The 25,765-nt window shown below is 41.5% G+C and overlaps 2 protein-coding genes across 3 annotated transcripts; one reads left to right on the top strand and one right to left on the bottom strand.

The window, feature by feature from the left end:
* Positions 1-2,167: 2,167 nt before the first annotated feature.
* spata2 (spermatogenesis associated 2) lies at positions 2,168-9,904 on the bottom strand. 2 transcript variants are annotated; one of them, XM_068305843.1, is made up of 3 exons: positions 9,854-9,904; positions 8,070-8,865; positions 2,168-6,915 (listed from the first exon to the last, which is right to left on the bottom strand). In XM_068305843.1, the coding sequence occupies exons 2-3, from the start codon at positions 8,412-8,414 to the stop codon at positions 5,563-5,565; spliced, it is 1,698 nt and encodes a 565-aa protein (XP_068161944.1). In that variant the 5' UTR covers positions 8,415-8,865; positions 9,854-9,904; the 3' UTR covers positions 2,168-5,562. The 2 variants fall into 2 exon arrangements, with proteins under 2 accessions (XP_068161944.1, XP_068161954.1); XM_068305853.1 differs by lacking the exon at positions 9,854-9,904 and having other exon boundaries at positions 8,070-9,829.
* Positions 9,905-12,255: 2,351 nt separating this feature from the next.
* Positions 12,256-19,040, top strand: rnf114 (ring finger protein 114). The gene is made up of 6 exons (XM_068305131.1): positions 12,256-12,628; positions 13,147-13,297; positions 13,531-13,637; positions 15,773-15,887; positions 16,008-16,115; positions 16,203-19,040. Exons 1-6 carry the CDS (start codon positions 12,492-12,494, stop codon positions 16,266-16,268), a joined length of 684 nt encoding a protein of 227 aa, XP_068161232.1. The 5' UTR covers positions 12,256-12,491; the 3' UTR covers positions 16,269-19,040.
* Positions 19,041-25,765: the final 6,725 nt, after the last annotated feature.

Here is a 25,765-nt window from a genome sequence, read left to right as displayed (position 1 = left end):
AACAAACTAAATATGATAAAATAAATTTGTCCTGGACTGAGGGGTTTCAAGCCTACACAGAACAGTAACGTGGACAGTGCATCTCCTTAGTGTACGACACATTTAATGGTAACTTGGGCAATTGGCTTCAAGTTGGCGTCTCGAGTTGTCTTCCACATTCCCAGTGGGTTCTTGAAGAAGGCTCTTAAGACATGGAAATGAGTTGTCTGATTTCTTGTAGTCAATCCAACCGGTGCACAGAATGATCCGTCTAGTCTTGGTGGACCGCTCTGTCGACCAGCAGCTGGTACTTGGCTCCTCTTGTCTTATGTCACCCACTCATTCATCTTAATTTTATTTCTCCTTTTTTTAACCAGGAAGTCTCATTGAGATAATAATTTTTTTTTTTTTTTTACAAGAGAGACCTGGTCAAGGTAGCAGCTATAAAACGTCAGAAGCGATATAAAACAGGTACATGATACATAAACAAAGTATAAAACATTAAAAGCTTTAAAACGTAAGAACAGAGTGAGAGCTATTCAAGGAGAGTGACCTCTCAAGAAAAACAGCGACATCTTCTTTCACTGCATTATTTACGATACTCTTAAAATCATTAATGTTTTTAATCTGAGAGAACTTTTTGGGTTATTCCATAAACATGAGCATTGATAGAACGCTGTTTTGCCCAGATCCGTCAAAACCCGGGGATTATTCAAAAGCAAGCCCTTAGACGCTCGCAGATGTAAACTACTGTACTAGATGTGATAGAAGGTTGTTGAAGTATTCTGGGAGTTTAACTGATAGATTTATATAGATCATTGTTTTTGCTTAGAATGTTTATGAATGTCCAAACAACCAAATCAAAAAGAATGCAGCAACAGATTTTGTATTTGAAATGAAATGTAGAGAAGCACGATATATTAAGTCTCTTTAAGGTGGAGGAGGCTGTGTGCATCTACAGTATATCAACATAATCTATCACAGATAATAAAACAAGTGGCTTCCACAAGTTGTATTATCTTCGTATAAATGCATTTTAGCTTGAATGTCTTTGCCCACATCATTTCTAAAAATTACAAACAAGTCATCTGTTGCACGAACTCCTGCATTGAGTTGTGTGCCTCATCCTTTTACCACCGGACAGCAGCTTCCATGTTGTTCAGAAACAGGTTATTAACTGTTAGCTGGAGGGGATGGATCTTTTCTGGGGGTTGTTCGTGTTTATGACAGATTAAGTGGAAACCATCTTGTCTCCTGGCGTCCACCTCATTAGTGAATTGCTTCAGCCTGGTGGCCCTGAGCTGTTTGTCTCTGCTTGGCAATTTCAAACACTTTGCATTTCCTTGGTATCCCTTTATTCCTTTCTGCTGGATAATCACTCCCCTTGTTGCCATCTCTTCCAGGGAGGGTACTGCTTCTCATACACCATGTCCATTTTGAACCCAAGCACCTTGAGGAGTACTCTTACTGTTCTATCTGCTTATTGTTCTCTGTCCTTTTGCAGAATTTCCATCCTGTGGAAGATCATCTGTATACTTGCCCGCTCAGCTTCAGTATCCATCAGAGGCTCCAAATATATTTTTAAAAAAAGTTCCTTCAGGAACTCAGCAGGACTGACCTGAAGAGGGCTAAAATAAAGGCTTATTACGTTTTACTTGTTGCCTTTCTTTAGATGTAAATATGATGAACATTAACAACCACAATGCAAAAAATAAAATAAAAAATGCTGCACATATAATCAGTATTAAGTGGTCACATTGATTATATCAAGTGGAATCCACCGTGTGTTGACTTTTAGAACGGTTGCTATCAAAAAGCAGTTGTCCAAATCCTTGCTGTAGTCTATGAATCCTCTGTTGCTCTATCTGTGGGTGTTTATGGCCATCTGCTGGCCGCATAGAAGGAAGCCAGCCTGTAGCTTCTGATAAATCAATTATAAAAGTGACTGGAGGAAAAGAATGGTGGTCTTAACTAGTGAAGTGAAAGAAATTAACGAAATACTGAGTCTTTCAGAAACAGGTTGCAGTTTGTGTGTACTTTGCAGTCAATAGTAAAATGATGCTAGAAGCTTCTATTACAAAGAAAATCAAGGCAGAAAATACCTTTTTTCAGAATTTTATTCTTTAAATTATTTTATAAAATTTCATTTACATTTCAATATATATATGTATATATATATTTTGTTTTCTCAACAATTCACAATTTGGATATTTTTCCTTTACACCCCCCCCCCCCCCATGTATACCCACATATTGTTCATGAGGTCCATAATCCTTCACAGACATTGTGCAATGATCCTCAGTGCCAAGGTAGAAGGGGGGGGGGGTAGGAACGAGAGACAGCGGGTGAGGGGCACACGTGGGTTTGAGGAAGAAGAGGTATGGATTTGGGCCAGCATGCCAAGAGAGGGCGAAGGGAAACGGGGGGGCTGCTAACTACACCATCACTGCTAACATCAGTAAAGATATCCACACAGAGGTCAAAGGAGAACAACCTTCCACATGGACTGGAGTGTGTCTGGTGTGGGGGAAACTCAATCATGTTCAAATGGCTCAATGTATTCCATGACACAAAATAAAAATAGCTCTTTTGTTTCCACGACATTAATACCCACTGATGAATGTCACGTCAGCTCACTAATAGAGTACGACAGCAGTCCTGAAGACCGTTTAGCCCTTTGTAGTGACCTACACAAACGATCAGTCTGCTGACACCAGTCAAATCCACAGCCCACAGTGTGTGAGGTGTGATACCCGCTGATGATTCCCTTTCTAAGCATCTTAAATATGCCAACATCAACAGACACGAGGCTAAACTTCAGCAAAACCACAGATTTATGTTACATTAACTGTACATCAGGGCAAACAACAGGATTTTGTTTTTTCTACTCCAATGAGATTTTTGTTCTTCATTTGGCAAATTGATCACTTCTTGCAAAATGGCTCGATTGGTCTGAAAGTTACCTTTTGTTGCTGGTATGATTTGTGAAGAATGATGCCATTGAAATATATCTATATAAATAGGAAGGATTCATTAGATGAAAAACAAAAATTGCACACCTCCCCTAAGGTTACTCACTTTTTGTGATACACAAGTGAGCTAATGGTGACAGAAGAATAATCCTTAAGCTGCATCCAAACAGTATCAGAATGTCCCGTCCGTAAGTCGGTGAAAATGATAGACAAACCGCAAAACTGGGTTTAAAAGGTGTGTAAAGGCCATGAATGATGAATATGAAACCAGATCTGTCCACTAAACACACATTGGGGTAATATCTGTTAGGAAACAGAATATAAACTAACTTTAATAAAAAGATCATTACTATGCATGGATTTAATATGCTTCTCCATTGCATCCAGTGAGAAGGTGAACCTATTTTCCGTTTTCTTAATTTCTCTGAATTCCTTCCACAACGGCCATGAAATAAACTGTGATATATAATAAATTGGCCGAGGGGGGGGGTTGGTGATCCTGAAAAGACAAAAAAAGCTATATACAAAATGATATGACACGTTGAATGAGCTTAAGGCATTTGGAGGTTATTCCAAATAACCCAGACTCAAACTGGTTCTGATTTGAAACTAGCCCTTAATGCATCCTCTGTCACAGATAATCAATTACCCCAAATGTTAAAGTTTGGGGAGGGACCCCAAATCCTCGATTTACACATTACCAGAGTTTACGTATATGTGACTTCTAGCAGTAAAGGCTTTTCTTGATCTCCACAGCAAACTGATTGATAAACGTCATGCTTACTTCCTCAAAACAACAGGGTGTCCAAAGATCATGACGCAACTTAATCATTGAATTTAATGTCAGATCATTGGTGATCTGTATGTAGGTGGACATTCCATCGATCGGTGTCATAGACAGTGCAGTAACCACTGATTAATACTGCTTTAGTAAAGCTGAAGTGATTACTGTCAGAGACGACTCTACCGTCATTTCTACACCTACTGTCTGGAGCAGCAAATACCGAGCAGCAAGTTATCGTCAGATGTTTCTGTTTTGTCAGCTGGGTAAAGAAATAAGCCACTTATCACAGGTTTAAAAACAAAACAAAAAAGACCCTTACACTAGACCAGCAGGTATCTGACAGTTTAAAAGGAAGCATTTGCCACAGGGTTACTGCATTAAACTGAAGAATAATTTAATAGTGTAAACATTTCTGAGAAAAGAGTCTTGGGAGTTTTTACCCCAAATCCCTGGATTGTATCCTAATAAATACCATCTGCAAACTTTTAGAGTGATTGAAACAGCTGATTGTAAGAGAATAGCTTTTTTTTTTCCAGCTAAAACATGAGTGACAAATTAAAGACGAAGAATGTCATACACAGAGGGCTCCTGAAGATTTTACTGTAGTTTGAAACCACGACGTTGAACGGACTGTATACAAGCTGAAGCCATTTGAGGTAGACAGAAACCATCTCAGACAATAAACTTTCAAACTGCCTAAAAACCAATCAATGGACTCACGCACTGTCAAAAGACCTGTAATCACTTGTGGCCCAGCAGGAGACTTGTGATTCCACCTGAGACTGACCGGGAACCACTGAACCAGTAAGGAACCACTGAACCAGTAAGCATGCACCATCACCACATCATGGACTGGTGGTTTAAGGAATGGAGAAGGAGAGGAGGTTTAGAATGGTCACGACTTAAACAGGGTATTTACCAGGGTAGTTAATACCACACATCTCAATGTCTCATGCCAACAGCAGCATTTAAATGTCAGTCATAGAAGCAGAAACAACCAAGGGATCATTTACAAGCCATAATCTCTTAAATATATGGCATCTGACCAATGTCTCAGTATTTCCCGACATACAGTAGCTTAGCCCACATTCACACATTTCTATCTAAATGAAAATCCCAATTACAGATCGCATGCCCCCCTTTAACAGTCTCACATTGTTCTAGAGAATAGATTAAAAATATATATACTATTGATTTAGTGAATTCCAGTGTATGTATCCTCTGTTTTCCCCTATTTTTCAAGTTTAAAAAGATCTTGTTCGTCACAATGCAAGCTCCGAGGTCTATCCGCTCGCTCGCTCACTCACTCTCACAGACACACGTCCACACGTATATATTTATATTTTATATAATACAGGAATTGTTAAATGAGAAGTTAGGCAAGGTGTATAATTTCATCTGAAGGGAATTCATTTAAAAATGAGAAGGAATTCAACTATTTTCTCGCTTTCCCTTTTGAGGAGGACAAAATTTGAGAGGTTTTGAGAAGCGCTACAACATCACATGACTACTCGAAAGCAGGTAGCAAAGTTTAAAAGAAGAAATGGATACAAAAATTTTTTTTAAAAAGGCTTGAAATTGTACAAGGCAGAGAGATGGGAGGACGGTATGGCCGCCTGTGGCGGGGGCCTACTGACGGTACGAGTAATGCACAAAGTTCAAGAAAGGAGGGAGAGAGCGCAAAAAAGACCATCAGATAAAAGGGAAGATACTGAATGGGTTATTTAAAAAGGGGAACAGCGCTAAAGGAATAGTGCAAGACTACACAGCGGGTCATTTGGGGGGGGGGGGCTAGTTAAGAGAAATAAATATTTGGTCTGGCTCGATTCATCGGTACACGAGATGAGATATGGTGCCAGATTTGAAGTTGAGCTGATGGTTGGGCACAAAGCTGTGCTGGGGATTCTTCCGTGTGCATATATCCTTGGCGTATAAGCCCATGCACGAGTCACATGATACCTTGGAGCAGTTCACGCAGGTGTGCGACGCGCCGGGCTTGTTGCAAAACCCACACCGCGATCCGCCCATGCTCATTCGCTCGCTGCTGCTTCCCTTTGGTGTTGTCAAGGCAACCGACTTGCTTGGATATAGCTTGGTAGATATGAGGGGCTTCTCCACCATCTGGGGGTGAGGGTGGGGGTGCGAGTGCGAATGGGTCAGAGTGAGAGGGTGTGGGTGGAGATGGGAGTGTGAGTGAGTGTTGGAGTAGACGGACAGCTTTTCCTTGACGGGAATGTAGCCGTCGAGTCGCGGGGATTTGGGGTGGTAGTCCTGGAGGCCGCAGCATGGGGAGGGGTCCACATCGTGACAGGAGGGACACAGAATCATGTCGCACCTCTGACAGGAGGCCATGGAGGTGCAGCCCAGTCCGCAGCCCTGACACTTCACACTCCCGTGACTTTTCAGCAGCCACCCGTCTCTCGCCTCGCGCGGCTCTCTGGACGGCGGTCGAGAGGGGGTCTGCCTCCCTCCGATCCCGACTCCGCCCCTCTCCGTGTACAAGTCGATCTCATCCAAAGAGGACAAGTGGTAGGACGTGTACGCATCAACCTGGGGAGGCGACTGAATGGGAAAGAAATCCGCAATAGGGCTGTAGGAAGGTGGAGCCGCCACAGAGAGGAGAGAGGCTGAAGTGCTGGGCCTGATGATCTCATCCTTCATATCCTCCTCTGCATCCACAAACAGAGGCTCCTTCCTCAGACTCAAAGAGGCCTTCAACACAGGCTTGCTAACTGCTGCGTGCCAGTGACCGGCTCCATCTGTAACATCCACGGACTTGGACGGTCGGCTGCCTCGTCTCAGGTGGTGGGCGTGAGGCCTTTCTATATCCAGCGGCCGCACGGACAGTCGAGCCATATCTGCCCCCAGGCTGTCACGTCGGCGCAGCGCCTCGGCGCAGCCAGCCGCATCGTCCCGGCATCCTCTGCGGAGTTCCAGGGCCTCCAGCTCTGAGGCTGAACCGCGGGCCAGAGACACCACCTCTCCCAGAAGACGGCATTCTGCCTGGGCAAGGAAGAGCTCGAACGCCAACTGTCGGAGATGATTTGTGCCCCCCGGGTGCTCCTGCAAATGGAACTGCAAGTCGTGGTCACAGGCATAGCCGATGGTGCGCATTAGGGATCTGAGTTCAGCATCGGAAATGGCCGACTGCAGATGGTACACGTATGGTCCAGTGAAGGTCTAAAAGAAAAATAAAATGGGTTACTCTTCATTAGTGTCAAATATAAAGCTTAAACAAATCTTTAAAACTAACCTTGCACAATGCATCTCTAAAATTCATGCAATTTACACCTTTTGAAATACGAGATGTATAACTTTTAAAAGTAAACATGATTTCTTTTACAGATATAGTACAAAGGAGTTATGGGTAACTCATGCTCAAACTCACCTATTCTAAAGGAATATTAATATATGGTTAATGCAAAAGCCATTTGCCATCTGTGAGGGAATTTTCCTTCTTTAGATTGTCATTCAAACTGTAATACGATAAAAGTCCAGCAATTCATTGTATTTACCCCGATGAGGCTGACCTGTCTCTAGCAGGGAAACCAAAGTTAATGATTAGTAGTTCTCTGCTGCTGACTCAAACAATAAATCAATTTTGAATGTGTTACAGCTAAGCAGAAAAACCACAAGGTGATGTTTTTTTGATGTATTCCTCTTTTGGTTAAATTCATAATGTACGAGCTTAGACCATATAACACCGCCACCAAATTATAATTCAGAGACTGGAATAACATTTTGTACTTATATGTATAGATCATACAAGTACAAAATGTTAACAAGCCCACAAAATAAAAGATTCTGGAGGTCAAATTGGTCTAAAATGTAAAACTAAGCAAATTACAGAAACTACAGAAACCATGGTCTTTTATCCACGTATGAATAGCCTAAGGTAACCCTACATTGCTCCTTTTTGACATTAGGAAGTCTGGATTTGATTTTATAAATGTTATTAGACATCCAATCAAGTATAGGCATGAATAAGAAACTTCATATTTAAAAAGTAAAAGATAATTTGCAGGTGTATGGAAACCATCACCACGCATTACTAAAGATTTTTTGCTGTTTCAGATCATATCAAAGATCAGGGAAGTCCCTGTGATGATGCACAGCGACTACAATGGAGGGTCTTCTGTAAGTAAACACACGAAAAAAGCTTTCGTGTCCTCCTTAAATTTGTAAAATCACTGGACACCACCTGTATTTGGGAGAATGGAAAACATTTGGTGGACAGTTGATGCAAGATTTCCCACTTGAATATTCTGTATAAATACTTATAATGCAACCCATACTAAATACTAATAATGCAACCCATAGAATAATTCTTTTACCTTTATACATCTAAATTCCTTCTTCCAGGGGAAGAGCAAGAGGTTGGTGCAGATGGCTTCTAATGTGTGGAAGGCTCTCTCCAAGCTCTTGAGGTTGCCTCCTCTCTGGCAGCGCAGTGAATTATCCACCACTTCATAGAAACGCACCATCCGGAAACGTTGTCCTGGGTCTGGCTGATAGGCTCCTAGCAGAGCTGTGGCGGTGGAGAGTAAAGCCTCACTGTCTTTGCGTCTCCCTTTTTCCCCCTCTGGTGCTTTTCCAGTGGATATGTGTTCTCCCTCCAGACGCTTCTCCAGTGCCGTCACATACCTCCGAAACAGGTCCTCTTTTAACTTGGCATCCATTATAAACAGCAGTCAGCTGTTATACTTTTCTGAAAGAGCCTCACCTCTTTTAGCATACCCTGCACCAGGATGCCACATTTAAGCATCATTTTTTGGTACCATCATTCACTGTACACACTGGCACACACTCAATGTTAATAACATCTTGGAGAGGTGGAAGAGGACACTTTTCCTCTATTCAGCAACACATCCTTTAAATGACAAATGCAGTTATCTGGGCTTTCAGTTGGCATGACTAGGATGCAGCCTATATGGACGCCTGCTTGCAGACATCTGTAGTAGTTGTAGCCGCACTTATTCTGAGGCAAAAACGCCTATGTCACGCAAAATGAGGTCAGGCTGAGCTCGTCTGTTCATGCAGATTTATATCTATTACACTCCTCCGTTTTCAGCAGGTGCAGAGTTCAAGGTCACTCATCTTGGAACTACGGTCACGGTAGCCTTCCCCACACTGCAATGACAAAAGATATAAAAGTTACACAAAATGAAAATCTTCAAGTAAATATAGAAAACAAAGTTGGGTCATGTTTCATATTCAGTGGGAATTCATGAAGAAAATGCACTTTGTAACGATTATTTAGAGCATTCTAAAGCCAAATTCTATGTTTCTAATAAGAGAGGGCGTATAGAACTATTTCTGACAGTGTGCTCAGAGTAGGATGATGTGATGCATCATGCGGGTTGAATCGGTTGTAAAGTGAATATATTCGGACTGTAGAAACAAGAGAATGAGAGAATGGGGGCAGAACTAAGCATAATGACCAGTGGATTAAATATTCCTCGTCCTGCGCAAGTTAATGTTAGCCAGCTGCACAACACTCACGTTAGTGAGAGTAGCCTGCGTTTATTCAGTCAGAGCATTTAGACGTGCAGTACATATAGATACGTGTGAGTCTAAAATAATTTAGTCAGCTTGAACCACCGATGATAAGGGTCCCTATCCATCGATCAGAGTCGAGGTGGCCAATTCTATCCCTCACCTCAGACATCAACCTTAGCGAGCGTCCGCTTCCCAAGCTAGCAGGAAACATGCCGTAGCTCGCACCACCATGCATTATTATTGCGCATCAACTGCAGCTGCATCAGTCGATCACGACCGATGTTCACAATCAGGAAGACGCTTTGAAGACAAGCACGTACGTTCGTTCCTCATGCGTGTGAACCCACAAAACACACGATACTCTCACTAGCGTAACCGCCAACTGAGGAAAAAGCTAACCAGTGAACGCCCATTTCAGCGCAGCTGGCTAGCTAGCTAACAATTCTGTAGCTAGCAGTGCGGTCCATAACTACATCTCAACGTTCGCCGATAGTAACATCACTCATCTTAATAGATACCGCCATTGTTAAAATACTTCTGGTCAGACAAGCAAAATTTAACTTCGGCTTGGATACACATAGTTTCTCCACCAGAGAACACCACCACCTGCATGTCTTACCTTTAACTAGTGCTAGCACTGGCTAGCTACGCCTCTTCAGCTGTTGGAAATTCCCATCGTTCAACGCGCATGCGTGTAGTTCTGACAGTTCACCAGCATCTGGGGCCCACGTGCCGTTAGAGAGGGGCGGGGCTTACAGCAGGGGTCTCCAAACTTTTTTCTGGAAGGGGCCACATAACTTGTCCCTTCTCCGGGACCTTAACAGAAAAAAGTAATGGAATAAATAATAAATATTAATGAAATACAGAACACTATTTATGAAATAGATAATAACCAAATAACCCTGTCTGGGATCTTTACAGAAAGTCTCAAACATTGATGCAGATGTTCATCTGTCCGTCTTGATCTCATCTGAGTTTTCGGGAGTTTCATGTATGAAAAGGTTTGCAGTGCAAAAAGTGTGGACATTGCGTGTGTTTTTTTTAATTTATTTATGTTTTATGTTTTATGTGGGTGAGCATCAGGCCAGCCTTTAATGGACTGATTGAGTGGACACCGTGGAAGATGGGAGGACTAATGCTCCTCATATGAAGACAAAATACTCGTCCCCTCCTCTTCCTCCCTCACCAGCCGTCCATCCTGTCTGATATTCGAGCAGGGTTTGAGATAAATGTCATTCATTCGCTGTTACAAGGGTGCCAGTCGAACATATTTGTGTTTAGGTACAATTATACAACAACAAATGTATTTAATGCACATTTGACATCAGACGGTTAAGAAAATAATGTTTACAATTAATGTAAGGTTTTCATCACCCATGTTCTGAGTTTCACATATGTATATATAAACACACACACACATACATGTATATTATAAATTCATATTTTTTTACTGTGCTTCAGATTCACACTATTTATCACAATCTTTTACCATGGTAAACATTAATATCTTTTTACTTTCCATTTATTCTAGTCAATATCATTACATATAGGTTCAATTAACTTGACTATAGAAAGTGTGTTATTTTTGCTGTTTCCTTTACTTTTTCATATTCAATTCCATCATTGTTGCCTCTTGTGTCATCCCTGGGTAGGTGATAGCATTCCACACTTATCTAACAACATTTATAAACACTGATATCCGAATCAATGCAAATTAAAGTCACAATGACAATGTTGAACATTTACCTGTTTTTCTTTTTTTGCTTTTCTGTTTGTGTTTCTATGTTCTATAATTGTCTGGGACTTCTAGGAAATATTTTACAGCTATATATTTTGGTTTAATACAAACTATGAATGGGTCATTTCTTATTTTGATATTGCACAGAAAAAACCTTGAACAATTAATTGCGAGAATAAAGAATTTCAGATAAACCTCTTGTCTTCAAGCAAGCAGATAATGAATGAATGAATGAATGAATGAATGAATGAATGAATGAATGAATGAATGAATGAATGAATGAATGAATGAATGAATGAATGAATGAATGAATGAATGAATGAATGAATGAATGAATGAATCGCAGTGATCTTCTATTGAAATCAGGCCTTTGAACCAGAAATCCAGAAACGTATGGTATTTTGCCAGGAACGAAAACAAAACACAATTTATTTATTTGTTACATTTTTTAATTTTCTGGAACAAATCGTTTTTTAAAATAGTAACCGGTTAATAAAAATGTATTCCTACTTAAAAACAATATACCTGACCTCATGTTTCACATTCTGTCATTCACTCAATGCGTGATGAGAGCGGAGAGAAATTGAGGCATAACACCATCAGTCAAGGAAAAGACAGTCTCCTAATCTGGATTACTGTATATTCACAACAGGTAACCACTGCAATCTGTCAATCTGGATTATATTCCTAATAGGTAAACACTGCAGTCTGTCAATCTGAGAAAATGTTTGAGTTAGACATTTACTGATTGGCTGCAGCCATTTTCAGAGAAGAGTTCTGAAACGTTGAAGCTTTGAAGCTTTGAAACTGTGTTGCCTCTTCTGAAACTTTGAAACTTTGTTACCTGTTCTGAAACTTTGAAGCTTTAAAACTTTGAAGCTTTGAAACTTCGTTGCATTATAAAATTGCAACTTCTCCGTCTCCCTTTGATTGTCATTTCTCTGTAACGGAATCAGCGCTGCTGTCCTGTCTACTGTCGGTGCATATCCACGGTATATGAACTCATCGTTTTAATTGCCAATTTAAAATTCCGAAAGCTACCTACTTATTTGTATTTACAAGGAACGATATTAACCAGTTCGGGAAGTATATGTATATATTTTTTGTTCTAACCGGTTCAGGTACGTAAATTCTGGGGTGGAACGTAAAACCGGAAACGTTATAATACTGTTTCTGTCCGGATACTGTTTCTGTCCGGAACGATGGAAATCTGCTACTCTGCTTTACCCTACTTCCGGAACTACATGTCCCATGAGCTCAACCACAATGACAGAATACTTGTAAATAGTCGATTTAGGCATACGCCATTTTTGCCTCGCCGTGAGTTACCTATGGAGATGGCTCGTTGTGTTTCTTAACACAACGGCGGAACGCCCCGGTTGTTAGACAAACTGGTGTAAAATAGAAAAGAAAAGAAATTTAAAAAAACCCGTCGTAACGCGTTTTTCTCCATTAAACGCAGGTCTGGTGACGTCTTGCAGGAGCGGTCGGTGGCGAACTAGCACGATAAAGAAAAGAAATGGCGATGCTCGGAGGATGTAACTCTACACAGCACAGGAAAAACGTCCCTGACGGCAGCAGCGACGTGTCAGAATTCGTCTGTCCGGTCTGTCTGGAAATTTTCGAGAGTCCCGTTACCACACAATGCGGCCATACGTGAGTGCTTCTGTTTGTCATCCTTTGCCTCAACCATGTCTGTCATTAGCGAGTCGTTGGTGCGAATGGAAGCTATGTCAAGATACCTGCATGTAAAAGAAGTGAGTTAAATGTGTCTGCATTCTTAAAAGCCATTCAGTTTTTATTTTCTTTAAATGAAAATGTGGCAGGAGTGTTTCCAGTTTGTGAAATCAGTTTCGGTTTTGTTTACATCAAAACGGAGGCCTCTACTGGGAGTTGTAGTTTAGACAGGTATTATCTAGAGTCATGGAGTCGTTTAAAAAGACTACAAGTCCCGACGTCCTCTATAGGTAGGGATTTTTCATTGAATTTATGGGACGCTTGGACAAGCAGGGTCTCCACCTTGGAATGAAAACGCCTTTTGTTTTTGTTTTTTAATTTAAATGCAGCTCATGAATAAGAAAGGTTCTGTTTTTCTTTTGAAATTGAAACTCACCATGTTCATTGTCTTGTTTCACCTACATTGACATTATATGTCTTCATGGATTTCTTGTCAGGTTCTGCCACAGTTGTTTGCAGGAGTGTTTGCGTCCACAGAAGCCTGTTTGTGCCGTGTGTCGGGCCGGACTTGGCCACTGGACTAAAGCTGCTGACCTCGAGGCCCTTATTCAGACATCTGTAGCATCGTGCAAGGGCTGTGGAGTTCAGGTGAGTCCTGTGTGCAGATCTCGCATATAATGTCTGAATGGCTTGTGTTTGATGTGAGTGATGTATAAATAACTACCATGCAAATAGTAACCACCTGAACTGAAGAGATGACTGTATATACGCAGACCTAGTACGATGCAACATCTTAGTGCCATATACACACAGAAGAGAAATTCAAAATGCTAATATTTAAAAAGGCACATAAGTTCTGTGAACAATTCCCCATTCTACAGGTTGGCCTTTCTCAGATGAGGATCCACACAGCTGCCTGTTCAAAATTCCAGGAGTACATTGAGGAAGGAGTGAGGACCACTGCCCAGACTCAGCCTGCCATCATCAGGTCTTTGTTCACGCTATAGTGAAAATGTCATAGTGAGTTGAAAGTGAAAGTCAGAGTTGCTAAAATAGATCGATCACATGTGAAAATATCACATTTTTCTTGATTTGTTGCCTCAATAAGCTGTTTCCTGAAGAATTTGAAGTCTTGATCTCTGCTGTCATGCTTTCATCAATACAACACAATGCTGAGTTTTTAAAATGATGGTCTCATATATTATTAAATATGCATAAGGCTTTATGGCTGGCTACCTTGACAAGTCACCACCAAGGTGTGGGTTCGAAGGTGTCGTGCTAAACTTGCAGCTTCTCATAGCACAATCTATAAGTCTAACAGATGTGGTTTCATCCATTGTTAACTTTATAGCCTGTTGTCCCTTCATTCACTATTACGGAGGCAGTAAACTGTGAATAATATATGCCATAATGAGCAGTAAAGTGAGATTTTAAGTCGTTACTGATAGATGAAGTGTTAACTTTACAATTTATCTATCTATCTATCTATCTATCTATCTATCTATCTATCTATCTATCTATCTATCTTGATGTCATCTATCAAGGATATGGTGTGTTATGAGATGACATCTTTATTTTACTAAAGGTGAAAGGCCTTTGCAGAAAGGCTGGGTGATGGAGCTGAATGAAATGTTTTATTTCAGTCAATGTCAAGATGTCGTGAATTTTCATTAAACACCAGGAGACACAAGGATTATCTTGTAGATTCAACCACTAAACATTGAATTGACCACTTTTTCAACCTTCAAATTTAACTAAATTCAGTTACAAACGTTTCGATTCTCAGTGGAAAAACAACAAGAACAGAATCTTAATTCTAATTTTGATGAGTCGTCTAGGCCTGACAGTTGGATCTCAGTTTTTGTGCCACTCTTGTCTTGACTTCAGAAATGGAAAACCTGTTCTCTATCCTACTTCCGTATAGCTCCAGAAGCCTGTTGTGTTTTGACAAGTCACAGCAAGTAGTACACAGCTAAAATTGATTACCAAAATGGTTACCAAGTTCCATCTTGGTAACAGAAACAGTTAGCAAAAAAAACAAACAAATTAAGCATGCTAAAAGTTTCACTTCTGGGACATGACCCTGAGCAGAGGGTTGAAGAAAACATCTTGCAACCAGAATGCAACTGTGCCTACACAAAGCCATGTGATGTGGGATATTATCATGGTATAATATGTCTAATGCGTTATCAATTAGCTTTAAATTCTTAGCCAGAATAGTAAAATGATCATAGAAAAGGGTAGAATTTCTTTTTATAAGGAATTCTTTAAAACTTGAGAAAATAGCTATGTAGGTCTTTCATAACTCATTGTCCCTATATTTCATTTACACTTCCAAGTGCAGCGGTCCTACAGCTGAGCGACAAATCTCTGTAGAAACAGAAATACTGAATCAACGGGGTGACATTTTAGGGTGGTGTTGCCTCAAAGGAAGAGGGTCCAGGGTTCAAATCCACATGAGCAGCATGTTTTCCCCATGTCCCCTGACCACCAAAAACATGATCAAGGTGAACTACTGACTCCAAATTGACCATCAGTGTGAATGTGAGTAATTACGTCCTGCTTCAAAGCAGTGATGTATTGTAATTGTCAGCGTTTGTATGTCCGTCCGTCAGTCCACCAAATATCTGCGCAACCGTTGCAGATAGAAAGATGAAACAAAAAGCACATTACTCGGGCGGCAAAGGGGATGAAAATGAGATGATGACCTTGACCTAGAGAAAACTAGGTCAAGGTCAAATTTCAACTTTTGTACGCTAAGGAACCAGATAAGATACTGTAGAAAGACGAGGGAGAAGGCCAGTGTCCGTAAGACCTAGATCAAAGCTAGTGCTTTGATCTACGTAAGTAGGTCAGAGCACCAGCTTTGATCTTTGACCTATGCAAGTAGGTTATGGTAAAATTTGAATTCAGGGGTGTAACGGGATGTTGCAGTCTCTGACTGCATTGGTTCTTGTTTTGATTGTTGTGGCCCCTTGATGAACTCACAACTCTTCCAGGGTGTATTTCAAAGTTTCCCAATTCGCCCCTTCACCCATTCCCCAGCAACCCAGACAGGATAAAAATACCTAATGAATGAATAAATAGTGTTTTTATTTTGTTATTTCTGTTTCTTTCTTACAGTCCAGTGCCAAATCGTTACACCTTCACCTGCCCATACTGCAACTTCCAGAACCTCGATCAGGACAGCCTGATTGAACATTGCACTACTCATCACGCTCGAGATGCACGCCAAGTGGTAGGAAATCCACCCTTTGACTCATCGAGTCCTTCAATGGACCCACAAGTTTCTACACATTGTTTAGACTGAGCTATAGTTAAGGTGTTGGAAGCTTTACTACTTTGACTCTCTGTCCAGGTGTGCCCCATCTGTGTCTCTATGCCTTGGGGGGACCCTAATTACAGGAGTGCTGACTTTTTCCAGCACCTGAAAATCAGACACACCTTCTCCTACGATACATTTGTTGTAAGTTTTGTCTCAAAACAACATCTGAAGTTTTTTGTGTTTTATAAATTAACTTACTGGATCTGTTTTTCACCCTTGTATTTGCAGGATTACTCCACAGATGAGCACACAATGATCCAAGAAGCTCTACAGCGTTCCCTTTTGGACAACTGAAGTTTAAGCAATCCACCAGAGAAGGAATTCAGTGAAGTGAGAATGAGAGTGTGATGTGAAGTCTTGGGAAGACCAAACATGCTGTACCATCTGTCATGAAGGGTGTGGTACTGTATAACTAAAAGTAGTCACATTCACATGGACTTGAGCTTGTTTCCGTTCAATCTATAGAAAATAAATCACACAATATGGTTTAAAAAAAGCATGTTGTACTATCAGATTTAGGAGCGATACTGTGTTTTTGGTGTGATAATCTCTAATCCTCCACCCCAGTTGAGTCTGTAGACTTGATAGTCTGTTGAATATCTATAAAACTTTGTTGTTAAAGGGATTTGTTTGTTGAGGACATCGTGTCATTTAGCAAAAAGTACATCCAAAGTTGTAATTAAATTATACTTGATGTTATAAGAGGGGTTGACCACTAGGTGGCTAACTATTGCCAGCAAATAACTTCACTCTCAGAAGTCTTCAAGTAATATTAACAGTAATATAATAACAAAGTCAAGCGGTATTTTGCATGTATTCTCTCACAAGGGTTGAGGGTTGGATTTTTTTTTTTTTTTTTTGTACTTTTGGGTTTATCACAAGCTGGGAGCTCTAGTATCTTCATATGTTGTGTTTCCGTTTCTGGATGAGGTGTTTTTGTGAGAATGTGTGTGTTCATTCTATGTTGAGAGATCTACTGTAAATAAATAATATGAGGGACAAACAAGGCCAGATAGGGCTGTTTACTTTATTGTAATGTTTATCCCTTATTTCTTTGTGCCTGTTGGTAGATCTTGTTTCTGACTTCCAAAACTCCTAGGGTTAATAGTTCCTCCGGTGATCCAAAAGAGTCAAGGATGAGATGGTGAGCATTGCATAAATTGGTCAGTTCTGTGATTTACATTTAGCTGGGGATTTATTTGCACGGTGATGGCCATAGGGGGGCAGTAGAGTTCCACCATCCCCTCATACAAGAGTACTGCTGGCCCTCATGAACCTCCTGGCTCTCTCATCTCAAGATGTAATTCAACACAGATTTCATTCTATTAATCGGCTTTACTCAATGTGTCGTTCTCCAGTTAAACTTTTTAACTGGAATGTGTTGAAATGCAGCATACAAAAAAGTCAGTAATTAGAAACCCATGTTTTGGTGAGGTTATTTGTTCTATTTCTAGCAGGAAAAAAACCACAACTTTGCTTTCAGAGGGTTGATGAGGTGACCTGACTGAAGATTACCAATGTAACTTAGTGTGGTGTACTTCATGCCTCGTATTCTGGATGCTTCATCTCAAAAACCCTGTTTGTGTTTTCATGATTCCTACCATCACTGCCAAAACTTCAGAAAACAAATAAAATCATTATTATTGTTCACATGCTTCCAAATTTGATAGCATGTGGAATAACAAGCATTAGGGATACTTGCTTGAAATTTTGTTCTTCTTTTTTACTGGATGTTTCAAAAGTGAATTTGTTACATAATTTTTTTGTCACTGGATTATTCTTGTCACTAATCAAACCTTCACACACTGTTACACTGCATTTGTCCCCGACCAATGGGTAAATCAATTAACACACCCAGATCAAGCAGACAGAACATCATTACCTTCTCTTGTAGTCTTTGGTGCCACTTAGCCCTAGTCCTTCATTTAACCCTCTAATAAAATGTGTAATCATTTTGTGTATATCTCTCACTTAAAATAACCGATTCTTTTTCTATACATCTTTTTTTTTTGTCAGCCCTGCTGTTAGCTGGTGCTAAATCCTGATAAATTAAAGCTCTTTAATTATTTAAACTCTGGCCCAAGAAATCAGGAGTAGTGATTTATACCTGTGTGTATGAGATGTGTGGGGGGAAGGAACAACATAAGCTGTTTTGATGGATGACCGTGTGTGTGTGTGTGTGTGTGTGTGTTTTAAAAGAGAGAGCAGCTAAAAGGAAAGTAATGTGTAAGAGGTATCAATCAAAAGTCAGGATTTGTTCAGCTATCATCAGTTGTAGTAAAAAATTTAAAATTGACTATCTGATTAAAGAACAATGTTATATTAGTGATGTTTTTACATGTTTGTCTATCTGTTCTAACTTTCTGATGAAACTCAGGGCCTTCTTTGTTTCTTTGTGAACCGTCCACAGGGAAAGAAAACCCTAACATCTTTATTCTTGTCCTTTGTGTGCTTCCTTTTCTGTAATCTCTGTAGCTAAATAATATTACACTTTCTCACCTAGCCCAACAGAGAACGTCGTGCACCGAACTTCTTAATTTAGTGTGCATCCCCTTTATTCCCTCCACCCCTCGATCAGGTTTTTGCTCCTGGCGGATAGAGGGGAGACGTTAGCTGTGAGAGAACTAACGAGATACCCCAGTGCTTCTGGGCAGGAAGGAAGTCGAGTCGAAAAAAACATGGCAGGGAGAAGTCTTTCTTGTCTGTTTGGTGGCGGAGCTTGAAAAAAAAAAAAGGAGGGGTGGGGGCAAGGTGGGGAATAGGAAAAGGAAGAAAGAAAGGAAAAAGGGAGAAGAAGTGAAAACACTGAATAAAAATTTCATAAAGTTCAGGCTGTGGTTTCTTTGATGCGAGCGATGGTGTGTGTGTATTCAGTCTGGAGGCTCTGTGGAGGCAGCAATTAATGCTACATGTGCCCACAAGCACACTGAGAGACGTTTTAGAAGTGTGTCGCACCATCATTCTACCCCAGACACCCTCCCACTAGTCTTTTGTTTTTTTTCCACTGTGTTGTAAACCTTTGCTTTCACCTAATGTAAGCTTTTAAAAATGTAGCGTCCATCAGGGTCCGGCCTCGTATTCGTTTTTTGTTTGCAGTCTGTTTGCGAGACATGTCCATCGTGGCAGAACGTCTGACATACTACAATATAAAAGCTCGGCCTGCATGTAAAATATATGAAGACAAAATTCAATGAGAATTTATGACACCTTTATATTCCACAATCCATGCACAGGTTGGAAAAATATTTACACTCCAAGATGCAAAGAAAAAGTCTTGTCTCTATAGTACCAGATTGCTAAGGTTACAAACATCTAATCCTGAAAGGTAGGAATAGGGTTTTCCTTTTTCCACAGCATTGCAATTTATTCTGGGATGCAAAATATAACCCATTTTCCTGTGGTTGCATAAAGAGTTGTGTAATACACAGAAAGGGTGACAAGCAATAAGAACTTAAAGACTTTCAAAGTTCCCTCTTGGTCTTTCTCTGTTTTTGCTGAGACAGGTATGTTTTGAGGTGGGGGGGGGGGGGTGCACATGTCAGTGGAGCACTGGGAGTTTGTTCACCGTAAAATTCCTCAAAGTCAGGAGAAACAGGAAGAACGGGAATCCTGCCACCCGAGCACTGCAGCTCAGGCAGACCGGTCCTCTCAAATGTTTGAACACAAAGTGCCAGTGGGCTTCCCCGGCACCAGTACTTACCAACTGCTCTTCCGCTTTTAAATTCCTTACAACCGACCCCCTACCTCATACACACACACACACACACACACTCCTAATGTTGCTAGCCCATGAGCATGAAAGCTTAACTTTGATTTAATTATGCCTGCAACCAACTTGGCCCTGCATCAGCTGAAGTGAAACTTGCACATCTTGTGTGGGTGCATCTATTTTTTGCGCCCTCCTGAACCCGACTCCTACCAGTACCAGCCACAGGTTCTGAGAACTGCAGGGACAAACACTAGTTACACTTGTCTTTACCAGCATCTGTTGCATTCAAGGAAATTATATAATCGTAGAAAAGTAATTATTTGATCTATTTTTGTGCGTTCCTGTTGAAGTAACTCACTTAAAATGCTGCAAAACAACATTAAAAAATATATTTCAGCCCTTATAGACACTTGTAAAGTTCCCGGAATCACTGTTTCTGCAGAAATATTCTCCTGGAAGTGAAAATGAATATGAAACACACTGATATAACTGTCTGGAGACTTGTTAATCATTACTTCCTCATTTATTTATTTATTTATTTTGAAAATCTGCAAAGCCACTGTGCTAATATTTGAAAGTTAAACCCTCTAAGGTATAAGCAAAGAAGAAAAAAAAGGTGTGTGCGTTACAATGGAACAGCAATGGATCTAAATATCACACCCCCTCAATGTGCCCCTGTAGACCAACTATCGTGTGTATGTGTGTGTGTGGAAGAGAACAAGGCCCTGGGCTATTATTCTCCCATTAATTTTTCCATTTGAAATCATTCCTCAGTGGGTGTGCATGAGGGAATCCGAGGATGAGGAGGAGGTCTAGAGTGTGGATAACCTCGCTGGGTTGTGGGGGACAAGCGTTTGTAGCAGTATTAATGTCCAATAGGGGAGGCAATTTCACTTTCACAGGAATCCTCTTTTTTTTTCCACAGACTCTTACCCGTCTCGTTCCTTAAACTTCCTGTTCCCTGTGTTGTTTTTAACAGTTATGAGAACAGAATATGGGAAAGAAAAAGAAAGAGAAAGAAGGAAAGAAAGAGAGTCTTGGAACTTACCAGAGGGGTACAGTTGCCTGAATTAAATCTCATACAAACTCTTCTTTTCAGGATGTGATGCAGGTGGCTGCAGCTTGTAAACTCAGGGATGTTACAAAGTTGAGGCCTTGCCAATTACGAATGGGCTAAGATTCCTCACGAACGTGAACGGAAGCCGATGTCTGGCTGTGCATCAAGTTTGCAGCAGGTCATAACAGCAAAAGGGTTGTGCAATGTGGACGTGTGTCATTAAGGAGATAATTTGTAGCATGAAGTAGTCAATAAAAGTAGAATGTTGTATTATGTGTATTATATATGATGGAATAAAACCCTGTAGTGTCTGCTGGGTAATTTAAACCTGTTTTGTTTGAAGTGGGTTTTGCAAACAGGTTATGTTTAGTACTTTTATACCAATAGTCCTATAAACAATGAATATGTTAACCTCCAACAAGTAAATTCACATCTATAAAAGTCTGTAATTCCTCATTCTATTCATCGATTTCACTTTCCACCATTTAAAACATTCAGCACATACAGGACACTTCACATCTTGTTGCGTGCCTACGATTGAGAAGACCTGTTAACCTCCAATCCTGCGTCCTACCCACCCATGCTAACACACACACACACACACAAACACACACACACACACACACACACCTCCTCTAACTAACTTCGCCTGTCCTCTTTGAGGCTCCTTCAATTTCAATCACTCCTCCCTGCTTTCCACCCATCGTTGTTTGAAAAAGTGCCAGCGCTTGCTAATCTGTCAATCAGATGTTGTCCTGTTGTGGCAATGATGATGGGCGGAGGGGGGGTCCGTGACGGTGGGGCTAAGCACCTCCAACGGCTCGCAGCTCCGAGCAGGCTCGATGATTAACCAGGCAGGTATAGTGAGTCAAACTGCTGACGGCAGAAACACACTGACAGCTGATTTGGAAGACAATGGTCCTGCTCCCTCTACTTAAGTTGTCACAACAGTCAAAGCGCCTTCTCCATTAACTTCTGACACATCTGGAAAGACGAAGGGGAAACACTTGTTTACTGCTTTTCACTCGCTGATTTATGATCTTGGTATTTCCTTAGAGATACATCAGATCACAATCAGGAAGTAAACGGCGTTAAATAGAGTAAACTAGTAGATCCTTTAGCTGTAGACCCAAATAGGGGAGACTATACAACATCTCCTTGTCTCTCAGATTAATAGTCCAGCATTTCCCAATTATTAACCGCCCCTGCAGTGTACCATTCATATTCGAGTCTGTTTACCTCCCTTCACTTCCTGTGCTTTGTGTCTTGTGTCTTTACAGGAGGGAATGGACGACGCAGGCAGATCTGTCAATCAGAGAGGAGCAGCCCCCCCCCCCCCAAAAAAAAACCTACCGGCGTCCGTCCAGAGACAGCTATCCATACACCTCCGCTGGATCCGGTCCCCTTCCTCAGCTCAATGAGTAACTAACCTGCAGGTATTGAATCAAACTGCTGACAAGCACATGGAGGGGAGGGGAGTGGAGGGGTGGGTGGGTGGGTAGATGGCAGTTTGTGTAGGTGGATGGATAGAAAGACAGCAAAAAGGAGGGGAGGACGGAGATGACAATGGCATCATTTTGAAAACCCACCTTGGTGACGTAACCTTTAACTTTGCAAAAGAAAGACGGTTCTCTCGCCTGTCCGTCCAGCCCTGTTTCCCTTTCCTTTTCTTTTTTTCCGGCCCATTTCTTCTCCCTCTCTCTAAGTGGCGTCCTTTGATTGGCTGTCCCGCTCTCATCATCTCTCCTTTAGACAGATGAGTCCTGTCAGCGGACGCCATCACTGTCCGGCTAAACATTAATGACTCTCTATCTGGGCCTCGATGAGTCACGGCGGGGCTGAGGAGAGGTGAAAGGGGGGGGGGACGGGACGCCTCTGGACAAAAACCAGGGATGAAAAGGAAAAGTGATGGCTTTATCTGCCTGACAGATTCTCCTTTGTCTCTCTGAACTTGTGTATATGTATGTGTTGCCATCAGCAGATTCTTGCCTTCGACATGATGGTTTTATTGCCTGTTTTTCCCTCCCCTCTGAGGAGATGGACCTCTTTGTATTCCCATTGCCCCTCATCCTTCCTCCTGGCATGTCTGACATTCCTTCAAGTATCTGTGTGTGTTTTTGTGTATGTGTGTGTGTGTGTGTGTGTGTGTGTGTGTGTGTGTGTGTGTGTGTGTGTGTGTGTGTGTGTGTGTGTGCCGCAGCTTATTTACAGCTTCACGTGTGTTTCCTTTATATCCTCATGTGCATATCTTGGCGAGAGCATCCTGGACTTTGATGTTAGCGGCGGTCGTAGCGACAGCAGGTCACAGGGAAAGAGTCATCCCAGAGGGACGGGTAGCGGGAGGAGAAGAGGATGGAAGGGGAAGGGGGGGGGGGCACTGCTGGTGTAGTTTGTGGGTCAGTTTAGTAAAACATGACTTCATGCCATGTTAAGTTTCCAACTTTCTGGAATATTTTTGACCTCTATGGTTTTTCCACGGTTCCTCTCGGTTGGTTCGTCGCCTCTGCGGTCGTGTTTTCCATCCTCTTGTCTCCATCTTCCTCCTTCCTTCTCCCTGTGTTGTCACTCAGGCCTATGGCCTCTTTCTCCATCTCTCTTTTGAATTATTAACTGTTCAAACTCAGGGGAGTAAATGAGTACTGCTGAGTAGACACAGAGCAAACCCGGCATCACGTTGCCCACACTTTTAGAAGTCCCTCCATTTAGGGGGGGGATTACAGCCAGCTCCCATCCCATGTGCACTCACGCATACACACACACACACACACACCCAAGCAGATAAACATGTTTGTCATGATGAGCATCTAATAGTCTCAAACGGACGAGCTGTTATGGATTCCGACCGGCATTCCTTTACTGTAGAACTGCACCCCCCCCCCCATGTTGAGAAGAAGCCGCCCACTCTTCTGGATTACTTCTCCCCAGGCAGCCTCTGTCTCTTCCTGGGGTTCCCGGTGCAATGATTAACCCCAGTGGTGATCAATGCTTCTGCTGACTCTGATACATCACTGGAGCCTTGCAGCTGCCATGTAAAGGAAGCGTCAACTCTGCGCTGCCCATGACAGAGCATACCCACTCCATCACTTCAATCAGGGCCATACGCACGCACACACACACACACACACACACACACACACAGACACACAACACGAAACACAAGCAAATAAAACAGAAATGTTACACAATAGGACGCAACTGAGAATGATGGTATTAGAATAAATGCTAATACCAAACTTTTTAATTTTCTTTTTTTTTAATGTTTAGTTTTTTAGAATTAGTGTTTTAGAATTTCATTAAACACATGATTAAACATGGGTTAAAAGAGTCAGACGGCTTTTTATCTGTAGTCCCCTGGCCATAATGCATAAAAAGCAGTAAAAGCAGTAAAATACGTCTACAATATAATAAAAGAAACATATTATCTGTTAGATAATATGTGTCTTTTAGATTGTTAGAGGTGTTTCTCATTTGGATATATGTTGTGTTACTTCTGTATTGCGGAGTGTGTTCACCAAAGAATGAATCTTGATCATAGCTGATCATCTGAATTCCATAACTTTATGAATTTAGTTGTCTTTTTTCACGCCACCTCTTTTTGCAGAGGAAATATGTAAAGAGAATGAGACAAACATAGAACCGGAACAAAACTAAAGGAAGAACGAGAAGAAACCTCGGCATCGCTCATCACCCGCCGCTGCTTTACCTCGACAGCAGGGGGAAGCCCCGATTTCCTGAAGATGACAGGAAGCACAATGGCAGAGTGTTCTGTCAGCACATCCTACTCACAGAGCCAGGTTAATGATTCCGTAGCTGCAGAGAAGGGATGAGCGGAGGGAGGAATGGAAAAGGAAAAAAAAAAAGAGGTGGAAGGGGTTGGCATTCAGCTATACTTAGGCCATCATTACAGCTGCATTAGGAATGATGGTGTGTTTTTGTCATTTTAATTACCCTTAATCTGATCTCTTCATACTCGGGCCGTTCGTTAATGAGGCAGAACAAAAACTACATGTCAGACATGTTGAGTATGCATCCCGTGCTATCAGTCATACGGCTAACATGGCACGGCGAGTAGCGTGAGGAAACCCCCCCCCCCATTTTAGTGTGCATCTCAGCTGAACAACATGTGAAGGCTTAAGGAAATACAGAACATTATGTTCTCTATTCCTTTAATAATAAAATGAATAAATATTTTAAAAGCAGTAATTTACCTCTAATTATAGCAATTGTCATGAATAAATGCATCCCCTGGAGATTTTAAACCTTAATGATTTTAACGTCTTACAGTAAACAGAAAGAGGAAATCCTATTGATATCAGGAAAACCTCCTGCTGGAGCAGAGAAAAGGGAAGGCGCTGTGAGAAACCCCCCCCCATCCCTCCGTCTCGGGACTCAGTTAAAGTATTAACCGACTGCTGCTTAACAATATTGCTGACCGGTGTGTGGAAACAGAAGGGATCAAAGTTATCATGTAGAGGAGAAAGGTTTCCTTTCACTGGGCCCAAACAGCCTGTCCACTCCGTCTTTCCATCCCATTCAGAGCAGCACTCAAGACGCTCCCATCCTCCCACTCCTCACCTGCCTCTCATTTCTTAGCATGTCTTCCCCTGCTTTTTTTCCTACTCATCATCCCTTCACGGACCAAAAAAAAATTAAATAATCATATATCTCAATTAGAAATGCATCTTGCATTCCATCCCTTACTCCACGTCTGTCCATCCATCTCTCTCCCATCTGTCACCTGGCGAAAAAGGAATCGCATCCACATTTGATAAGGCCGGTTTGGATGGGTCATAAAAAGTTTATGCTTGGTGATGCCAAGGTCTCATTTATTATCCCCCACTAATGTAGCAGGAGGAGGGAATGAAACCGAAAGAGTGTGAGAGGTTGAGAGTGAAAGAGGCCACCACATTTAGGGATCATTACTCGTCTGTAGGCTCTGTCCCCGGCTCTCAGCGCTGGATAAGTCCTCTTTATGCTTTATGGCTTTGATGAAGCTGCTGCTCTCTGTATTTAAGTGTTCCAGAG

The sequence above is a fragment of the Antennarius striatus genome, chromosome 2, assembly GCF_040054535.1.
Source record: "Antennarius striatus isolate MH-2024 chromosome 2, ASM4005453v1, whole genome shotgun sequence".
Classification (NCBI taxonomy): Eukaryota; Metazoa; Chordata; class Actinopteri; order Lophiiformes; family Antennariidae; genus Antennarius; species Antennarius striatus.
The sequence above is the reverse complement of the archived record's forward strand: the minus strand, read 5'-3'. Positions and strand labels throughout refer to the sequence as shown.